Source organism: Scomber japonicus, chromosome 3, assembly GCF_027409825.1.
Source record: "Scomber japonicus isolate fScoJap1 chromosome 3, fScoJap1.pri, whole genome shotgun sequence".
NCBI classification, from domain to species: Eukaryota; Metazoa; Chordata; class Actinopteri; order Scombriformes; family Scombridae; genus Scomber; species Scomber japonicus.
Window position 1 is genome coordinate 6016338 of NC_070580.1, and position 22600 is coordinate 6038937.

The 22600-nt window shown below is 38.9% G+C and overlaps 1 protein-coding gene across 1 annotated transcript in view; it reads right to left on the reverse strand.

Annotated features, from left to right (window-relative positions):
- The window catches only part of fbln2 (fibulin 2), a 46012-nt gene that overhangs the window by 15317 nt on the left and 8095 nt on the right, over positions 1-22600 (reverse strand). The window contains exons 4-6 of the mRNA XM_053315475.1: positions 21585-21713; positions 15193-15294; positions 968-1102 (exon numbers count right to left, since the gene is read on the reverse strand). Of these exons, the coding sequence (XP_053171450.1) occupies positions 968-1102; positions 15193-15294; positions 21585-21713 (366 nt within the window). The remainder of the gene's footprint in view (positions 1-967; positions 1103-15192; positions 15295-21584; positions 21714-22600) is intronic.

A 22600-nucleotide genomic window follows, 5' to 3' on the forward strand; every position in this document is an offset into this window, starting at 1 on the left:
AGTACAATTAGAGAGAGCAATAGAGGGGAAGAGATGACAAACACTAGGACCAGAATAGCCTGTGTGTGTGTGTGTGTGTGTGTGTGCATGTACACACATCTATTCCACAGTGCCAGTTTGAGTCAGGGGTGTTGGATGTGAGTACTGATGGTTGCTGGATCCTCTTTAAAAACTGCTGAGAAAGCGGCGACTCTGAGTATCACACTCCAAAACACACACACAAGCCTTGGCCAAACATAACTGAGCTGAGTCGTGTTAGGAGGTAAAAATACGCTGAATGTTAAGAATCTCACGAAACGACGACTACAACTTCACACAGTATGAATGAACATTACGGGTGTCGCAGCCCAGGAATTACATCAATATTGGACGATCCGCACCTCACGATTTACAGCGCCAATGAAGAAACTCGTATTTTCCACTTTGCCCTATATGTAGAAGGCAAACAGTGTGGATTGTGGAGGTCAGGCAAGCTTGTAGTGAGTCTGACTTTCATGCCAGTTTGTGTTCTGTTACAGACCTGAAATTGACATTTGCCTTTTTATTCACCGCAACCGCAGTCTTTCCTTAACTTTCGCCAACCGTTTAAGTTGTCTTAACCTTAACATTATATGGCTTAATATTTTCCTGCAATCAAATCCCACTTTTGATAGTGTTTGACGCCGTAATTTGTTTAAAAACAGCCAATGTACCTCTCTTTATAATCATAATAATGACCTACCTCTAAATAAGGGACTCAAATGAAACAATGCAGCATGTAATGTCTCATTGATATCAACATCACAGTTTACCCTTCACTCTGCCTGCCCTTTCTATCTTCTAGTAAAAAAAAAGCTTTAAAAAACAAATAAAAACATGTTCTGCATATTAAAGACAGCATCAGAATTTCCATAGACTACTTTGGTGGCTCTGCATGACTGCCGGGGAAGATAGTCTTAATGTAATACATCAGCAACAATGAACTCACCCTCACAAACACTGTTCCTCAGCTGGTAGCCTGCAGGACAAGTGACCTGCAGCTCGCATACAAATGAGCCCACCGTGTTCACGCAGTTCTCGTTGGGTCGACAACTGTGGGTGTTGGTCACGCACTCGTCCACGTCTGTAGAAGAAGAAGAATAACGGTGACTGTTTGAAATGAGACGGACAGAAGGTGTATGATTATGAGGTGAAGGTGAGGCTGAGTCTTGGAGCCTGTGATGGACGGGGCTTGGCTTACTGGCCTCACTGCTGCTCCCCAACTGCCACCCTGATGTGACTCAATGAGTCAGCAGCAGATGTACGTCAGCATTTAAAAAAGAAATACTGAAGAAATTAACAAAGGAAGTCATTCTTACATGTCGGAGTTTGAGGCGTTCGAGGAAATTGCATGTTGTGCTTTCAGCAGGAAAATCAAAACAGAATGAAGCTTCATGTACTGTCCAGAGAGTCTCAGGCCAAGATCGTGCTTTACCATGCAAATTGAAAATTAAGTCATGCTTTCTTGTGGTCCACATATAATGTGAAAGTGATTTTCAAATTCTTTGTTAAGAAAAAACAATGGAAAAAGGTCTGTGCAGAGTCATCAGAAATGTTCCTTAAGCTTTAAAACCTCTGAGTAAGCAGATTGATGTTCATGACTCACTAACATTTGACCACGCTAACAAACGTCTGCTGGTTTGAATGTACTGTGCATTGAAGATTAAAGCTGCACTGATTGATATTTTTATATCAGCAATAGATCAAATGACTACAGTATATGTCATGTAAAGGAATCACTTGTAAAATTGAACCCACATAGAAATATTACCTGAATCTGCAGTTCTGCTCAAGTCTATGAAGTGTTTTATCATCTTTTAGCTCATTGTTTTGGTTGAACTTGGTGTAACTTCACTCTTTTAGTTCAGTGTCTCATCAACCTTTTTCAGCAGCAGACTACTGTGTAAAGCAAAATAGCAGATAAATCCACTCTGTGATACCTACTCAGCACCAGACTGCAGACAGACAAAGTTAGTCACTTGCTGGTGAACAGAAGCATGTAACAACTGAAGAGACAGATATTTGTCTGCGCTGTTGGTGAAGACCAACATAGAACTATAAGGAGCAAGTGAATAATCAATCATTCTATCAATCTTTATTTATATAGCACCAAATCACAACAAAAGGCACACTACTACACATAGAGCAGTTGTAAACCGTACTCTTTCATTTAATTCAAAGAGCCCCAACATTCTCCCATGAGCAGCACTCAGCGACAGTGACATGGAACCTCAAGCAGAACCGGACTCTAGGTCGGCAGCTATCTGTCTTGACTGGTTGGGTTTGAGAGAGAAAGAGAGAGGGAGAGAGAGAGAGAGAGAGAGAGAGAGGGAGAGGGAGAGAGAGGATATTGGACTTAGATTCATCAGATGGCCAGAAACATGGGTCCTAATGAATGCTGATGTAATTCTCTGTCTGGTACACATTGTTTAATTTGGCGAACATTCATGCTAACAACTTTATGTGATGATAATATATCAATAGTGTGTTTATAGGTTGTTCCGCAATGCCAAAGTTAGCCCAATAATACTGATTAAGGACCACACCATTTTTCATTTTGATTGACTAATGTTGACATTTACAGGTTTGCTTTGAAGTTGTTTAAAGCACAGCAGCACGCTGGCTAATTAGCTACCTAGCCTGCAAAATGATGTATTGTAGCAATTGATGTTTGGTAGCCTTTTCAGCAGGAAATGTGCAACATAAGTAATGTTTGATTGATTGTAGATAAGAAGAAGATATGAGCTACAATGCCAGTATGGAATGAGATTGAAAGTTTGCAGTTCTTTTTAGTCTAGAATGGTAACAATTACCATTTTATGCAAATATGTTTAAAATGAAATCATTTGAGTTGCCTCAGACAAAGAATTAATGGAAGTCATGCTGGTATGGTGGTTGTGTTTTAAACCAAAAAAATGTAAAATATAAGTTTCTGCTTTGTGGGTTTTCCTCCCAAAAGAGACCATGACATATTTTAAGGGTTGATATATGAAGTGTTAGAAAAAAAACAGGGAATTCAACTTTCGCTGGACTGAATGTTTTTAGTACCACCAACACTACACACAAAACTGTGTCCTGCATTGCTGCCTGCTGGGCCACTATATCAACTTTGGATTGTCAGTGCTTTGTAAATCCCAGGTCAAATTTGAAATATCAAATCTTGGCAAAACACAAAGTGATTTTTTTGCCTGTGATGCTTGTTTGGGAGAAATAAATCCACTACTCCAAACCTTTAAATCTTTATCAGTCAGACAGCACCACAGCCGGTAAACAGGCGCTGTTGATTTATGACATTAGTGGGTTCATGCCGAGACAGTGGATTGCGACTCTGTTGTGGCTCATCTTTATCAAACTGCTGCATTCCCTTATCATGCATCGCAATGCATGGCCGATTAGCTGGATGCACTGATAGGGTTGGACTGGGATTATTGTGTGTGTATCTTGTGTGTGTGTGCAAGAGTGTGGCAGTCATCCAGATTTGAAGATCACCCCGAAATATGGCACATTCCACAGGGAACCTGACGAAAAGGTCTCGTACAAATCTGCATGAAGGAGCCAAGGCTGAAAACAAAAAGGAGGAACATATTCTCCTGTGTTGCTCATGTATCTGTTGGCGGTCCCTTGCTGAAATGCCTGTTTCGACTTTAAAAGCTTTTGCTACGGGGAATTTGAATGAACTGTGCGCCTTACAACACTTTCCCACAGGGTGCAGAAGGAGGAAAAACACTGATCTAAGGTTTTTGGCGTTTACCTGGTGTGTGAATAACACCCCGCAGCTCTTTTGCTGAGAGCTAATTCACCTACCAACACTGCACAGGCATCACCTCTCACAGCACAGAGCACAGTTTATTGTATTATATGAAGCCTCTGTAGATTTACAGGGAACACATTTGTCTTACTAAAATTCATAAATTTCTCTTTTGGCATTGTCTAACACTCTGTAGACTCTGCAGGACTCGTGCTGTTGTGACGCACTTTTGTTTAGGGGCCTGCCTTTGCAAATGTCCCTGTTTGTTCCCCAACTGAGAGACATCTGTTGTCTTCGTTGTAGGGAGGATATTTCCAGGGGCAAATCACACTGCGCTCTGAGTCCACCCCGTCCTCTGGGCCCTGCTCTCCGTCAAGCCTAGGGATGGACAGGCCTGTTTCCAATGTTTGCGTATTGCCATTGGTGCAGAAAGTCGCTTTCTCCTTCTACCGCAGGACTCTGGTGGCCAGCATTATTTCCAGTGCGTCATTCGAAGAGGGAAAAAAAAGGAAAAGGAAAATGTGCCTACTGCCTCAAGGTCCCTACCTTCCCTGACTGGTCCCAGGGGACAGCCACATTACACAGTTGTGAGGAGTGAAGTGATCCAATACAAGGCAGAAACAAAGAGTCTACTTTTTGAAAAATACAAATGCTTAGTTGAGCGGAGAAGAGCGATAGCAGTTTTAGAAGGGTTTTGTCGAGAGACCAGAGGAGGTTGTGCACAGGGAGATGTCTGGTAGACAGCACTATTATGAAAAAGCAAGAAGAAAACAAGACTTTTTTGAAAAGTTCACGCTGAGGTAGATGAAGTCAGACTTGGCATTATTGCAGACTTGGTTTGAGACAGGAGGGTTAGGGTTACACAGATGCAGACTGATGGGACTCGAGTGAAAGCCAAGGGTTAGAGGGATAGGGTTAGGGTAGATTAGGTTCAACAATGACAAACATGAATTCAGGAGTATGTGCCACTCAAAGCGTGCAGATGAACAATATAAAAATATATGAGGTTCTTTTTTAAATTACAGACACCAGTACAAACCATTCACTGAGTGCTGATCCTACTGCACCTGCAGGTTTGCAGAGTGCTATGTGAAAAAATGCTGGGCGAGCTGAAATACAAACCACAGGGTGTGGTGACAAATCATGATTTTAATATCCAGTCATTTCATATCCTTTAAACAGCTGTATTAGTGTGGTGTGTTGGTTTATTTTGCAACACGATAATCCACTCAATAATTGTTACAGGCAGTTACAGATCCTGTTGGTTGCTTCAAGCTAGTTTGAGATTAGTAAAATTACTTTTAATTGGGTTTGGTTATATTTATATATGACAGCAAAGCCACTGCTGTGAGTGTTTATGAGTGAGTTAGTTTGTTCATTAAAAGGTGAAAAATATAGTTTAAATGATCACATCACATTTGTAAATCCCCAACAGAAATGTTTTAAGAGACACTTTGAGTAATAATTTGTGTCTGGTATGGTTTCGTCCCACAACAAAGTGAAAGTACCTTGTTGAAAATTTTTAAAATTAAAAAATAAAGACAGAAGAAAGTAATTATGATTTTGTAATATTGCATCATATAATGTTGACGTAATCATGAAATTTTAAAACCAAAGAGTCGACTGACAATCTACAAATGGATGACAATGAGACTACTGCGTGCCAGCTGACAGTGACCTATCTGGAATCTACCTGGAAAAGGTTCTTCAGTCAGACTGAAAAGAACCCCATAGAGAGATTTCATCGTTTAGGAAGTCAACTGGGAACCATACAAGAGACCCTATCCAAACATGCTGAAGATATCAAGACACAGCAGTCAATCACATCAACACTGCAAGTACGCATCAAGAATGCTGAAGACATCACGTCGCAACCCAGCGATATACTGAACCAGCTTGAAAATGAATTGGTGTCTTTTGAGGACAGAAGCAGATGAGACAACCTGCACCAAAGCTACTTAAGAGAGGAGAAATGCATTGCCCTACCTGACGACCAACATCCCTGAGGTAATGTAATGTTTTCAACTAGCAACAGGCATTTTGTTACCGTTTCAGCCCTTGGTTTCATATTATAGCACCGACTGTTTTTCCCTTGGGTGGGTGTGGTCTTCAGAGTATGACACGTTGCGGTCTGTCTCTACTCAGTCATGAACTTGGCTCGGAGTCCGGGTTTTGAAGCTTTCCTGTGGTACCCAGCCATTCCAGACCCCTGACCATCAAACTGGTCCATGGTGCTGAGCAACAACTTTTCAACAACCCATCCTAGGCAGAGAAGTTTCTCTTTTCCAATGAGGCCAAGAGGAATAGTGTCCAACCTTGTTGACTGGTATGGCTCATAACTTGAGCTCTCTCCACATAAAATCAACCCTAAATCAGCTGCAACTGCTTAATCTACTTATTATTTTGGCTATTTGCTTAAGGATTTTCTACAAAAAGATATCTATTTATGTTTGATATCCGGTACTTTCTCTTGATTTAATCAATACCTTTTCTGAATATTAACAATAACTATAAGATGTTTTTTTTTGTTTATTTGTCCTTTTTCTTTGGTCTTGAAGCTAGGTGGTTTTGACCTTTTTTGCTTTTGCTCAAGATAGGGGATTACCTTAAAGAGGAGGGGGAGAGGTTGCTTTTTTTCCCTTCCAACCTGTCTTTTTCACAGTCGATTATTTATTGGGTAGCAGGAGGGGGTTTGTTTGTTGTCTGGACACCTGTCGCCATTCCTTGGGAGAAGGATGCGGGGCTGGGAACGAGAGGAGACCAGGGGGCGTGGTGGGGGTAAATGTGGGGCAGGACCTTCTGGAACAATTGTATTTACTTTTTTGAACATCAGTTGGTGGCACCTCTGTTTCTTCTATACATTCATGACAATCATTTAGCCACTATCTTGGAGTGGATGAAGCCAAAATGTCACTCAGGATCAAATATGCATTGTGGACTTCCTATGGACAATAAAAGTAGAGGTTGCCTCTTTTCAAGAAACTAATAAAAAGAAGCAGAATAGATTCTACCGTGTTACTGCATCTTCTTCAAATACAAAAACAGAATAGTCCTTGCCAAATGTTCCTTTCAATATACAGATCTGGGAATGATATTGAGGGGAGAATTGCTTGAATAAAAACGGTATTAAATGAGACAAAAACAGCACTTCTCTTTGTTGATGCATCAAATGTGTTTGATGCTGAATTCTATAACTACTTAACTAATGCCATACGTTAATCATCTGAATTTGGTCTAATAATAGGGGATGACTTTAATGCATTTTGACAACACTATTTGTACATAACTGTAGGTCAAGAGAACAATGTCTGGCATCTAGTGCATTAAGGAAATGGGCTACAGATTGTTCTATAGTAGATGTGAGATAATTTACTTGTTTGTCTTCATGACATTAGTCTTTTTCTTGGATTGACTATGCTTTGGTCTGAATACAGCTTTGTGATCAGGTATCCCCATGTCTCTTTCAGACTACAGAGCCGTGACAGGTAAAGTAACCATTCTATCTTCTCCATTTCAGAAGAAAAAGGAATGAAAGAACAATTAAATGAATTTATTGCAACTAATAAACCTTCAGTGAATGAGTCTAGTATTCTGTGGGAGGCACTGTAGTGTTGCATCAGGGATAAAACAATTGGGTTTGTTTCCAGTCTAAATAAATTCAGACTACAGTATATTCAGAAAGACACATCTGAAAGAGGAAACATTGTGGCCTTCAGTGTTACACCTGAGTAAGTGTTTAAGAGGGAGTTACTTCGCACTTTACCTCAATCACTTGTTCAGACAGAAAGTTCACTCTCTCATGAATAGAGCAAGGAAAAATTATTATCTAAATGGTGCACAACCAAGCCACTTTCTAGCAATGAAACTGAAAACCTAGAAAATATAACCCCTATTAGACTCATCACTGGTATATTATGTGCAGATCTAATAGAAATCATTGATAACTTTTGTGCAATTTACTCCTCTTTATATAACTCAGAGATAAGTTATGACACCCAATCCTGCATTAGCTTTTAAACCCTTTGGAGCTTCCGCTGCTTTCTCAGGAGGATCACATTGATCTTGATGTTCCTTTATCTTTATCCAAACTCCATAAAGCTCTTCCGTCAGTGAATAAAGGCAAGTCACCAGACTTAGACGATTTATCTCCAGAATTTTATTTAGCTTTCTAGCCCCAGGTAGGACCTGTCTTGCTGGATATGATTTGCTACTATTTCAAAGCATTCATTCTCTAAAAACAGTAACATAGCCATTATCTTTATACTTTAAAAAAAAGGTAAAGATGCACAAGACTGTTTAAGTTATCAACCACTATCATTACTGAACACTGATATCACGCTATATGCCAAAGCACAAGCCTCTCGATAGGAGCCATATCAAATTTCTAACTCATGATGATCCAACAGGTTTTTATCAAACACTGCCTTGCCTCAGACAACATATGCTAGCTTCTATATATCATTGAGTTCTCTATACTAGTCAGTAATACTGACTCCTCAACAGCTATCCTCTCTCTTGATGTGAAGAGGGCTTTGGAAGACCTTGAAGTGGATTTTGGTAATAATTTCATTGCCGTGTTTCAAGTTGTTTATTAAAACCACACTGCTATGGTGGGGAACATCTGTTCTAACAATTCCCTGTAGTCTGTAGCTCCCATCAGAGCTGCCTGCTTTACTCTTTATCTGGAACGTGCAGTCATGACCCTATACCCATGGACCCTATACCCCCGCTTAACCATTACCAAACCAACCACTCAAATTGTGATGGATACATTTTTTCATATAGTGTGAGAGCACCCAATGGTTGCAGAGTTCTGGAAGTGGGTTTCAGAGATGCTATTAAGCATATTGTCAAAAACAATTCCTTACTTGCAAGAAGTCGTGTTACTAAATGACAGCTCCGACTCCAACTTTGTGTTAAGCAGAGACATCTCTGGCTAGCTGGCCTTACAAGCTGCCAAGTAACCAAATAATCATGTTATAGATGGAAAGCTGGTCTCTAGACTTCAGATACATAGCAAGTAGGGAACAATGGGCTGCCAACATTCACCAGACAAAACCAGAAAATATTTCACACTGGAAACAAGCGATTACTATAATAAAATCCTTAATATAACTGTTCTTTGTGTCCATAAGGTCAAGGGTGGGTGGGGTGAGATGGAGCCAAAGAGAAGGATATGTGCGGGGGGGTGGGTTGCATAACAAACGCTCGTATTTTTCTAGGGGTTTTTTCATATTGGTTGTCAGTTTTGAGCATGGACATTTGTGATTAATTTATTCATCTACTTTTATTTGTGATCTACTGACTCGTAACCCCACCTCCATAAAATCATTTTAAATCGTTTAAATGCCAAAAAAATATTGATCACAAGAAAAGTAATTCTTAAAATGACATCTTATCTTTCTCTCATTTTGAAAAATCCAGAAACTATGAAAATGTAAATATTTATTAGTTTTAAATATTTAATTATGTCAGGGTTGTGGCAGTGCCTCTAGTTGTTTCCATGTAGTTTCTGTGTGTTCCACTGATTGTCTGTCTGTGTGTCTGTGTGGCCTGGGCGTAGCACTTCTTCCCAGACTCTCCTAGTTCCTGACTGATTGCACACACCTGCTTTCCATCAAGCTCATCATCCTGCAGCATATCTACTCAGACTTGTCACCCACTCTTTGCCAGATTGTTGTTTCTGCCTCAGTGGTAGCTTACACTTCAAGCCTCTTGCTTGTTTCGTAGTGATATTTCCAAGTTTTAAGTCATTGCTAAATGTTGTTTTTCTCTCTATTGCTTCTGGACCACAACTTACCTGCCAGTCCACTCTTGAACCCTCTACCACCTGCTCTCCTTTGCCAACCCTCGCTATCATCCCTGCCCTCCAGCCCTGTGCATCACCCTGCTTCATACCCACTCTATCAACCTACATTCCCTGCTTCCCTGGCAATAAGATAAGATAAGATACTTTATTGTCATTGGGCACTGTGCATGCATGCAACACAATTTCATTTGGTGACTCTCAGACCAGCAGTAACAGACAAAGTAAAAGGTTAAAAAAACAAAGTGAAAACAAGGACAAACAACTTTTAATATAAATAAGTGAGGTGAATGTAGGCGCAACAATAAAAGATGGGGTTTTTTGAAAGTTCAACATAGTGCATGGTGTTATTGCACATAGTTCTTCATATTGTAACGGCTTTAAAGTAGATATTTTTAACCTTTTGCCTGGTCTGTTGCTGCTGGTCTGAGTCACCACACAAAATTTTGTAGTATGTATACAACGACAATACAGTACCTTATCCCTTTTTCATTCATCTCAATTCTAGCCTGTGAGGAGTACTTTATATTCATCTTTATATTCATATTAATCCTGTTCACATGATCATCCAGAGACAGTTATGGATATTACATGCTAGACCTATCCCTTTTAAAATGAAAACAAAACAATCATAATTCTGCTTTATATCAAGATTACATTCAAGTTTATACCAACATCTCCATTACCTGCCATCAGCCAAGAGAGATTCAAGGTTATACCTGTTGCTTTATATGCCACCTACATTGAAATTTAAGCTGCTTTCCCCAACCTTGCTGCAACTTAACAAGTCACACACTGGCACAGGTCAATGCAGCACAGTCATTGGTGCAAGAAGGTTAGTGACCTCATGTAGTTCTTGGCATAGCTTTGCCTGTCATTTTAAACCAGTAACAAGGTTTAATAGAATAACTCAAAACACCTGTGTGCAGGACCTCTATTTAACAATGTTTACCTTATTTAGTGTTATTCCACAACTGCTGTGCATTTGCAGCAAGTATTTATTGGCAAAGAATAGTAAGGACCCTGGACAGGAGACTGAATGAAGACCAGACATAGACGTCGGTTGTCTGTGAACACCAGACCAAAACCACTCTAAATATGGACTGAGGGGAGGTAGGGATCAAATGTCATCTACCATGATTTGTAGCCTGAAAGATCTTGGAGGACATCCACATCTGACACTAGAGACCATCCTTGAACTGAGACAGGGTTTACAATGTCCCCCTCCCAGATATGACCATCTTATGTTATTTAACCAAATTTCCCTAATTGATAATTTAGTGATTTGATTGGTTTTAGTCAGATCAATTATTACCCTGATAGAAGTGGTTCAAGGGGCTGCTGTGGCTCAGGAGGTAGAGCGGGTCATTCACTAATCGGAAGATCTGCGGTTCGATTCCTGGCTCCTTGAGTCTATATGTCGATGTGTCCTTGGTCAAGATACTTAACCCCAAATTGGTCCCGATGGCTGTGCCAATGGTGTATGAATGGGTGTGAATGGGTGAACTTGACTTGTAGTGTAAAAGCACTTTGAGTGGTCAAAAGACTACAAAAGCCCTATATAAGTATGGTCCACTTACCATTTAAGATAATGAGCTAAGATACCTTCCACAATTTTGGAACACTCAGGAAGTGGGTTATGATCTGGGGGTCAAAATTGAACGTGAACCCCCAGGAGTGAATCCACTTTGGAGCGATTCCATTGGAATGAATTGAATCAGCTGCAAAATCAAACTTGGTTTCTGGACTTTATTCAATAGCTTACACTAGTCTCTACCCTGCCATGAAAGCACTAGACTTGGACTTAGACTTTTTAAAGAACAGACTATTGGAACATCTCTACTGAAATAATGATTTCAATGGATTTCCATTTTGAATGAAACCACTAAGATGACCTTTGAGCCAGGATTGGACCTCAAGGCTTTTCTCTCTTTGAAAGGGTGAGTCCATGACTATGAAAACGATACGGTCAATCAGTGTTAATATCTTCCACAAGGTTTGGCTGAGTAAAATAACATCTCTCTCCAACAATTCCAGCCATGAAAACCCAAAGATTATGTTAGCAATGTGACCACAGACAGGATAATGCAACATGCCTTTATTGCTATTTAGTGCAGAGTCTCATCTACAGTTATCATCCATGTAATAACCCTGACAGCTGATCCTCCTGCACTGTTTAGGGGAATGCAAAACAAATCTAACCCTGGCCGCAATGATTTGTTTAGTCCGCAGAGTGAATTTCATAAATGGGTGAAGGTGGCAACCACATGCATTAGAGCTGCAGACCACTATGGTGTTTGAGTGAACAGTGTTTCTGTGTATGTCTGTATGGGAAACTTAAGAATACCCATTCACAGCTTGGTGATGACTAGAAATAATGTCAGAGTGCTGATTAACCATCTAACAAAATTTATTATGCAGGTTGTCCATAGAGTCCTCTGCACACATCCCATCCTGCCTGAAACACTGGAAGGTCCTTGCTTATTCACACACACGTCTCCATGGGAACAATTGTGTGTTTTCTATTCATTCATTCATATAAAGCTTACCACTGGGAGAGCAGCAGATAAAATCAGATTTATTTACCCTGTAAACTTGTAAATTAAAATATCACACAGCCATTTTTAATCTCATCAGTATTACTGATAGGAGTGCTTACATTTGCTAAACAAATTTCCAAGGTCTTTACTACAAACATCCTAGGTGTTAATGCTGTGACAGTGTTTTCACAGTCTTTACGATATATCTACAACAACAAGCACTCCACAGTTTACTTCACAGTCTGTCGAATCCTCGAATTCCCCGCTCACGCTCACATCTTGTTGTGTTTTGTTTTGCTTTTTGCTTTGCTTTGTTTCATTCCAGTCGGATCCAAATGTTGCCCACCCACATGTTCACATGTGGGAACACTTTAGGAGAGAAAGTCCTTAGTCTGCTCACTGAATGAAGTGATAGGAGGGGAAACACTAACTCTTATGTAGTGCTTTTGCATCCAGAGGTATTATCCCGTCTGCTGACAGACAGACAGATTAAATAAAAACAGCCAGGACTGCACTTCTAATGTATACCTCCACTGTTGAAACTGCAGGGAAACCCATTTTTCACAGTAGTATTTAAACATTACATGATGTTGCATTTAAGCAAACATTTTTCATGTTAGTATCACTCACTCTGTACCTGTCCACCTCTGTAATGGTACCTTGTCCAGTGGACAGTACAATGTAATGTAGACAGGGATTTGAACAAGCAGTGCTTATTGAGTGGTTGTGCATTGAATTCCAGAGGTGGACCATACATCACTTTTTTTTCCTGAAAACTGCTGCCAAGGTTTAGTCTTGTTGCAAATTCATGGATCAATTTACTAACTGCTACAGAAAATGTATTACTGTAAGGCCATTCGTGGAAAACAGCCTTTGGCACTGTAACAATTACATTCTTTTCTGGGGTGAGGTTTAAAGTGCAGCATTTTTAGTGGCATCTAGTGAGACTTGGCAGAAATATAATAAAATATTCATAATTAGTGTATAATAACCTAAAAAAAAGAATAATTTTGTTTTTAATACCTTTTTAGAATGAGAGCTTTATACCTTCATAGGGAGTGGTTGCTCCTCTGTGGAGCCCACCATGTTGCACTGCCATGTTTCTACAGTAGCCCAGAATGGACACACCAAACACTTGTTCTGGAAAGCGCCTTTCGTGTTTTTTGCGAGTTTCATGGCCACTGTAGGTCCTCCTACATACTTGGAAGGGAAGGTGGGATATTCATTTGGTTGCAATCTACAACCTCAACCTTTGCTACATTCAAGTTAATCATACACTGGTCCTTTTTAATGTTTATGGTTTATCTCTATTTTTCCACTTTGTGCATATTTTTTTTTTCTGTTGACATTGATTCTCAGCTTCAGCACCTCCAACCAGCCTTTATTTAATGGGAAGTTGTCTTTATATTGTGAACTTTACATTGTTATTAGTGGTGTGTGGGTGACTCCTTTAGGATATAATGACGCTTGACAAACTTATTCAGAGCTAACTACTCTGATAATGTCTCCTGGATAGCAGCAGTGACAGATGTATTTAGTTCCTTAGTTACTTACCACCCTGTAATAAATCTGACCTTCATGAAGCTTATACTTGCCGGTACTGTCAAATTGTATTGTGTCATACTGTGAGGTGTTTCACTCTCACTGCAGGGCTGCATTAAGTGAATCTAATAAAATGGCAAGTGTATTATCACCTTATAAAATTGTTAGACCATTGCATCGTTCCATATCCACCAGACACAGAGCAATACTATCTTTTTCTGGAGTTGTGCTGTGTCCATCTGAATATCAGTCTAATATTCACAAAAGCTGCTAAATGCTCCACTATATTACTTTGTCTTTTGCTGTTTGCTGTTGGGCAGGTATTGCACACTGAGTTTGTCACTTTCCCACTAAAAGCAGCTGCTTACTGCTGCTGAAAGAGTGGAGTTTATGGCTATGAAACCAAAACAATGAGCTCAGTATTAATTCCCTCTGGGTTTGTCATTACAAGTGACCCCTCTCACATTACACCCAGTCATTTGATGTATTGCCAATATAAAAAATAATACGTAGACTGGTTTCAATCTGCAAAAATAACTAGTAAATATATCTATTATTTGAATACTAAATACATGTTACTTAAATGTAGACTAGAATATGACCTAAAATGAAAATACTCTTTAAGGAAAGATAAAGAGCACCAGGTGTATATTAGGCCACCATAGAAAATAGTCCCCAACAATTGCATTATTTACTCCTGTCTGAGTAATGTTTGCTAAAAACTACAGTGCCAAGATGTTACATAATTATTAAAAGATTACACTACATACTTCTGACACAGGTTTGTGCCACCATAGACATTGTAGTCTATCTAGTCGAAAAATACTAAGAGGAACATTAATGTATTGTTGGTCCTTTCATGGGATTTGTAGTAAATAACAAAAATATTTCAGGCTTTATTATTTTAGTTACTTGAGGAAATGATGTATAGTTTCGGTTAATAGTGAGCAGATACAATCAATATTGTTCTCATCCTGAATTGCAGACACCACACAGCACACACTTGTTTATTGTCATTTAAACTGCAACACATTGCAGTCGTGAATGATATCTGAGGTGTCACTGTTGTGCCACCATGTCACACTGAGCTTTAAGAAAAAAACGGAAGCTAAGTACCGACATGCAATGTGGAGTGTTTGTTATTGCAGCTATAGCTGCCACAGAGTAATTGGTTCTGGTTGACTCATGCTCCAGGCAACAGTCTCCACCACCAGGAAGTGGAAGCCCAATCAGTCGATGCATTGTTTAGTATCATAAGACCTGCATTTTCCTCCTTCATGAGTGACTGCATCCAATTAAAAAGTGTCCTGATCTCTGGACAAACTGCTCCGCTGCACTTTTGTGCTTTTGTCATGGCTGTTTGCGTTTGTTGTTGTACATTTAAGCAGCGGTGAGTGGTATTGTTGGTGGTGTCGGGTTGTTTGTTAGCTTGTGCAAACCCAGCTTGAGGGAGACAGCTTAAGGGATACATATGAGCTCTGTGAATCGCTCCAATTATGGCCAGCAGTAGCACTATGAGATGGAGCGGCAGGCCTTACCTTCACAGGTGCGTCCATCTGTCATCAGCCGGAACCCTGGGAAGCAGGAGCAGTGAGCCCGACCTGCCACCGCTGTACACTGCTGACTGCAATGACCGTTTTCTGTAAGAGATAGAAATATGAGTATGAGGATGATGCCATACAGCTACGGCTCCAGGACAGTCATTCGCTCATAATGTCTTACATTTCTAAACCTTGCACTGTACTGTCCCAGTAATTCATTGTCTATGGAGTTAGATTTGTTTCATAATGTTGTGTGTGTGCAGATCGACAATCTGTGTGTAAATGTGTAATCTGTAAATATAAACACCTTCCACAAATACAAAAAAAAGATTTGTATACTCACAAAAATATTTTGCAAATATAAAACGGATCTGCAAATACACAAACAAATTCCACAAATATAAAAAATGCATTAAATTAATTTTGTGAACTCAGTTTTTATTTGTGAATCGAAAAAAACATTTGTGGATCTCAGTTCTACGCTTGTGGATTTGCTTTTTACACACACGGAGTTTTGAAACAAACTTTCCGCCGGTCCGAACGAAAATCCACTCGTATCACTCGGCTATTTTCGGATAGCAAGTGATCGTCTACTGGTGACGTCATTTCCGCATATCAAAGTAAGAGCACGCAGTCTTTCTATGAGCTTTTTAAAATGTTTATCAGCGATAAGTGACGTGCATTCATGGTTTCATGTTAATGTCATACAGTGATTATTAGTGTGTGTTTATTTGTTCTATGTATATTATCTAGCACACACTTTCATATACATTTCTGTTTGAGTATGAAAGGCACCAGGATGCTTGTGGGCAATGTTCAGCTCTCTAAAGCGGTGGCTTGGCTGCTTCTTCAGTAAGCAGTTATCAGCCACCTCATCCTTTATATTTTTCATGTATTCTTTCAGATGGGTAAAGGTCACAACGCACTTCATCTTATTAGTAGTGTACTCTTACTAATGTAGTTCTAATGTCTATGTGTAAGCATTCATGTTGCGGGCTGGGAGAACGAACAGGGTGCAGGATTTTATACATTGCAAATATGATTAAGATGCATTGTAAATAGACCAGAAGTCATAACAATCCAACCTGTAAAGAGGGCCCCTGTAGAAGATGCTGGTGACTGACATCCAGACATCTCTTCACAACCTTTCAATACTAGTGTAATCAGTAGAAAATTATAGGGTTTAAGATTTAGACATTTTCAGCACAGCATTTAAAAGACAATTTTTATCGTTAAACAATAATGAAAATAATAATAATAATGATAATATATTTTGCATTTGTATTCATTCTGTTTTATGAATAGCTGTGTTTATTTATTTATTTATTATTATTGTTTAACGATAAAAATTGTCTGAACATTGCCCACAAGCATCCTGGTGCCTTTCATACTCAAACAGAAATGTATATGAAAGTGTGTGCTAGATAATATACATAGAACAAATAAACACACACTAATAATCACTGTATGACATTAACATGAAACCATGAATGCACGTCACTTATCGCTGATAAACATTTTAAAAAGCTCATAGAAAGACTGCGTGCTCTTACTTTGATATGCGGAAATGACGTCACCAGTAGACGATCACTTTCTATCCGAAAATAGCCGAGTGATACGAGTGGATTTTCATTCGGACCGGCGGAAAGTTTGTTTCAAAACTCCGTGTGTGTAAAAAGCAAATCCACAAGCGTAGAACTGAGATCCACAAATGTTTTTTCGATTCACAAATAAAAACTGAGTTCACAAAATTAATTTAATGCATTTTTTATATTTGTGGAATTTGTTTGTGTATTTGCAGATCCGTTTTATATTTGCAAAATATTTTTGTGAGTATACAAATCTTTTTTTTGTATTTGTGGAAGGTGTTTATATTTACAGATTACACATTTACACACAAATTGTCGATCTGCACACACACAACATTATGAAACAAATCTAACTCCATAATTGTCCTGTTGTCTTGTTCCCCAAGGCCCGTATGTTGCTCGCCTTCTCAACCTAACACTGATCATCGCTCCCGACAGGAAGAAGCCTCTCATGAGCCATCCCATTCAACACAACTGAATCAATTCTCCCTATTTAACAGCTCAATAGTCTTGCAAGAAAGAAGCATGGGCCAGAAACTGTTTCCCCACAATTACTCACCAACACATTCCACACCAAAGCTCAGCAATGGTAAACTGTCAGAGGGCCCACTCAATAAATTGATCGGGATATTCTTATAACTAACAATCAGAGACACACTGAAGGAGCAGCGCTTTTGTTAGAGCCCGGAGTAGAGACTCTGGCAGCTCAAGGGTTTGCACTGCTGGTCTCCTGACTCGATCAAGATTCAGTTCATGAACCTGCAGCAGCGTGAACACAGCACAACAGCCATGGCCCAACAGTTTATCAGTGAAAGCGCATGCAACAAGGCAACTGTCCCTGTTTTCACTTCTGTTCATCGGGGAGTTATTCGCCTCAGGAAAGTCAGGCAGCGCTCATACACATCATGTGTCTCAGCCCGGGCCTTCTCGCTTTGTTTCAATAAAAGCAGAGTTGATGCGTTGAGCAGATGTATCCGGCCTACTGGGCTCCAGACATAGAGTTAGAAGCTCAGGACACCAGCGACTGCATGTACACTTCACCGCCTCATATAAAACGCTCTCCAAAGCCCAAAACACTCTCATCACCCATTATACATAAAGCTGTAACACACCTTCAGCCAAGGGAGGGACGTGTGTCACAGTAGGGAGTGAAGATCAGAGCCAAAAATCTAGACATCGCCTTTGATATTATTACATTAATATATTACCTTGCAACTATCTTTTGGGGAATGATGTCAAAGCTTGGAAATGATGTCCATGTGGATTCATTCCTTATGAATAGGTCAACTGTTATTCTAAATGAGGTCAGTTAGCATGGATTGAAAGCTAACATTGACAGTGATGTATACTGTTGGCTGTTTCAGACACCTTTTAAGAGATGTAGACCTGCCATTAAAATGTGATTTGTGATCTTTCCTCAGTAAGATAAATATGATGTGCATTTCCATAGACCTGCTTTTATGCTCAGTTTCAGTTTATGCACAATAAACCTGAATGAAGATACTAAGTAGCATAGTGGAAAAATACCGTCATCAAATGTTTATCTCATCGCACCCAACTCTTATGAACAGTACTGGATGGAAACATGTATTAATGTCTAAAATGTGCGTCACATTTAGATGGAAGATACTATTTTCTATAAACACTGAGATCAAATTACATTTGTGATGACAATCTGTACTATCTGGAGTCTCTGCATGTATGTGTGTCCTTCGTGTATGTCTCGAACCGGTCATCTGATCAACTCCACATCGACCCCATGGCTGAGCAAATTTGCTGAAATTTGGACAAGTGATACATCTAATATAAATAAACTGAGTACACCAGTGATCAGTGAGCTGCACCACTCTGTGCAGGGGCACGGTAGAGATTCATGACTCTACTGACTGACTCCTGAATGTCAGGGAGAGAGCAGAGACAAGGCGTGAGATGAGTCAGAGAAAAGTGCTCTAAAGGGAGAAAAGTAGACCGCCAAAACAGAGCTTTAATCAAGAACGGACACTGATCCTGTGTTTAGGCAGAAAGCATAGCGTTAGCAGCTTCACAGGAGGCATTCAGGTACATTGTTAAGCATAGGTGATCCAAGTTTTGTAAGTGTTAAGAGTCCTACACACAATGACTGTGGTTAAGCAAGTAAAATGAAAGAAATAAACTGGCAGTTCAATACCAGTTTGTCTCCTATATTCTGAAACCATGGTGATTGTGAAGCGCCACTACGGACAAAACACAAATCTTTGGAGTAAACACTCAAATCTGAACTGAAGGCACAGAAAATAGTAACAATTTTATCAATTAATCTTCACTTTATTTTAGGATGCATGTGATTTTATTTTTAAATGCCTTTATTTTACTTGAAATGAGGAATGAGAAAAGAACATTTATTTACTGTTAAGAGTACCTATTTATAACATCTGTATAGTAGAATGTTAGTTTCTTTCATGTTGTTGGTTATTTATATATATATATATATATATATATATATATATATAGGCCTACTCATTCACACACCTCACATAAAATGTATTAATATTAATTTTAAAGTCAGTTTGATTCTTGGCACATGATTAAAATGTGCTGGCTAACAGCTAGCTTGTATAGATACTGTAGATGTAGGTTACTGACTTTTCAAACTGGGAGGTCAGCTATGCTAACTAGCTCTTAGCATTGAAATAATGAATGGCTACAATCCTTTTTGAAATTTGTAACAAAAGTGCTAGTTTTCAAAATATTAGCTATTTTGTCTTTGGATTGTTACTATGGCTCTCCAACCCACTCTCGCCTATGTTTACTCAAGTATTGAGATTTCCTTTGATAACACTGTTAAGTGTAAACTAACTGTCCAATCTATCAGATATTGGCGATCCATGAACTAATTCTAATGTTTTTTATGTATACCTGCAGCTTTAAAGGATTTGGCTGGGGATTTTCTATTTTTTTTATTGTCAACACAGTGCAGAGCCAAACAACAGTTTGATCTACTTACAAGTATTATGTGTGTGTATCCAAAGGCTGATATATCTTATTCCTGTGTCTCTGGGGAGCAGCAAAGCTAGTGAAGCTCTGTAAACAGAACCAAGTTCCTTCACACAGAACTACTCTCCAGAGACTGAAAACGTGATTGCTGTTATTAGTCTTTGGAGCTGTTTCTAAAGAAACGTGCTCAAACTCTTCAGGGTGAATGAACATGTCACTAATATTTGGAAGTAGATCAGTTGATAGTTTGACTCTGCACATGGGATTTGTTGACATTAAGAAAAACATTTCCGGCTAATAAATATGATCATCTTGATCCTGCAGATGAAATTTGACTGTTAAGGTAATTCATTTCATAACTGACTAATTTGGCATAAACTTAGAAAATGTACACTATGCTTTACACATGTAGTGTGTCCTTTGAATAAATGTCAATATGTATGTGCATTAGCATTTAAAAGCACCACATTCCACATAAGAAGTAACCATTGTTTTCACTCTGGTTTTGCAATCATCATTCTTATGAATGATGGCTTGTATATAAAAAGTAGTCATTCTATGATAACTAGTAAGATATACAAGTGCAGATGTAGTACAATGAAATGGGAAACATGCTATTAATGAAGTTACTAATTGAAACAAATATAATGTAAAAACCAGTGTATAAGACGCACCTTTAATGCAGTATTTTTTCATTTAAAAGTTGGGTGCATCTTATACACCAGTGTGTCCTGTTCACCAGTAAAATACAGAGAGAGGTTGGATCTGGATATGATCATAAATCTGTAAAAGGCTGTCCACACTAAGAACAATAACTATAACTGTAAAGACAATTATGTGAGTGCCCACACTTATGAACTACAACATCCTATAAACAGAGGTGTCAAGCATGCGCTGCACACTCCAGCTGTGTCAGCAGCTAATGAAAATAGACCAGTTAATGCTGTATGTTGTATGGAAAGATGATTGGGTGTTGATTAGAAGTATTTCAGACACTAGTTGCTGTGATGTTTCAGTATTTACAGACCAAACTGATGTTACAGCGCAATGTGCAAAAGCACCATAACAAACAAGCACTGAGAAAAAGTTAAGGCCACTAGAATCAGCAATGGATAAAGATTCCTGACATAAATGTACCCTATTTAGAAAATAGAAATAATGTCAGGTTACACAAAGTTTCGAAGCATATGAGACATATTTCAAAGTATGACTCATTAGTTCAATCAAAATTATGATACCTTCAGTCAGACAGTTGAAGTGCAATCAACATGGAATCACTGAGTAGTAAAATAATATTAAAATGTAATTGAACCTACCCAAAATGGCAACAACATATTGTTTTTGGTACCATGGTTTCTATTATCTTTCTCATTAGAGTAATCCATTTATTTCAATTTGTTTTTTATGAATCAAGTTCAAGTTTCTTTATTGCTACATTTTATTACACACATATGGGAAAGTAAAAATCTAAGGTTTCAACTCCTTGACAATGCAGTGAGGAAAAAAAGAAATATTAAAACTAATAAAAACAATAGTATAGTAATAGTAAAATACGGTATGCATATGTCCTACAGTACCTATACTATATGAATAAATATCTATATGTACATAGACAATACATGGGCTTATGTATGTATGTATGTGTGGTACATCAGGCAGGCTGCTATTAGTGTCTATTGTCTATACAGTTCAATCTTAACACTGGTTTTGATGTATTTGTTGATGTTAATGTGAATGTGCCATGCTGAATGCTGGAGCATGTACATTTGTAGAGAGGTATAAGTGTGTTGACTTCTTTGTAGTTGACATCTGTAATGTAAGCATTACCTGCACAGGGATTGATGTGGATGGGTCTCATGGTGGTCGTTCTGGTTGTAGTGGTGGTGGTAGTGGTTTGTGTCGGGATCAGGGCAGGGCTGTCCTCCTCTCTCACTCTGTTGTCCTCGTCAGGACTCACTGCACATGGACACACAACAGACACCATGAGGGACGTGTATGAAGTACTGCAGCCAAATGAAGGCTTAGTCATTCTGTCGGCTTCTTTGGAATCAAGTTAAGATACTGCAGAATGAAAGCAGGTTGACTCACATGTTCCGCAATTTTAAAAAGGAGTAATATTCCACATAATTTCTTTTTCTTAATGACAAGACATAATTTGACCCATGCAGGATGTTTTTGTCATTAAATAGTTTTATAGAGGAGAGGGAGGTCTGTGAAGAAATGATCTTTCACTTGAGGTTACAAAGAATGTTGATGAGCCTGACTTTTAGAGTTTCGCTCTTGCATAAGTTCCATAAGTATGATGATGTAATCTGTTGTTGGTTTAACCACGGCATAATCATAGTGAGATGACCATAAATGTGCATACAATAAAAACAACATTACTAGATTTAAGCTTTTAATAAAAGTAAAATGGTTACAGTTTTATCGAGCAGCAATTCCTTCAGCTTAGTATGATGTGAGGTCAAGGAGACAACTTGAGGACAACCCATATATAGTTAACACAACTCAAATAGACCAGACTCTATGTGATAAGAACTATTTTCACACTGTGTGGTTGTCATTGTGAGGTCAGTAACTTAGCATCACACTCATGGCAAAAAATGGACAATAAGATGGACTGTTGGACGAATTATCCCAAGGAACTAATGCTGAATAACATGAGAAATATGCCACAAATGTGCAGTGCAAAACACACCCATACATAATTTAAGAATTTTAATTGCAGGCTGAAAATGAGAATTGTATGTGACTTTCCCCCCACCTCCTTTCTGCTCTAGAAGAGTTTTGTCAAGCGTGATGATGTCATCTGAGTAATATGGGTTTGTAACTTCAAATTTGCA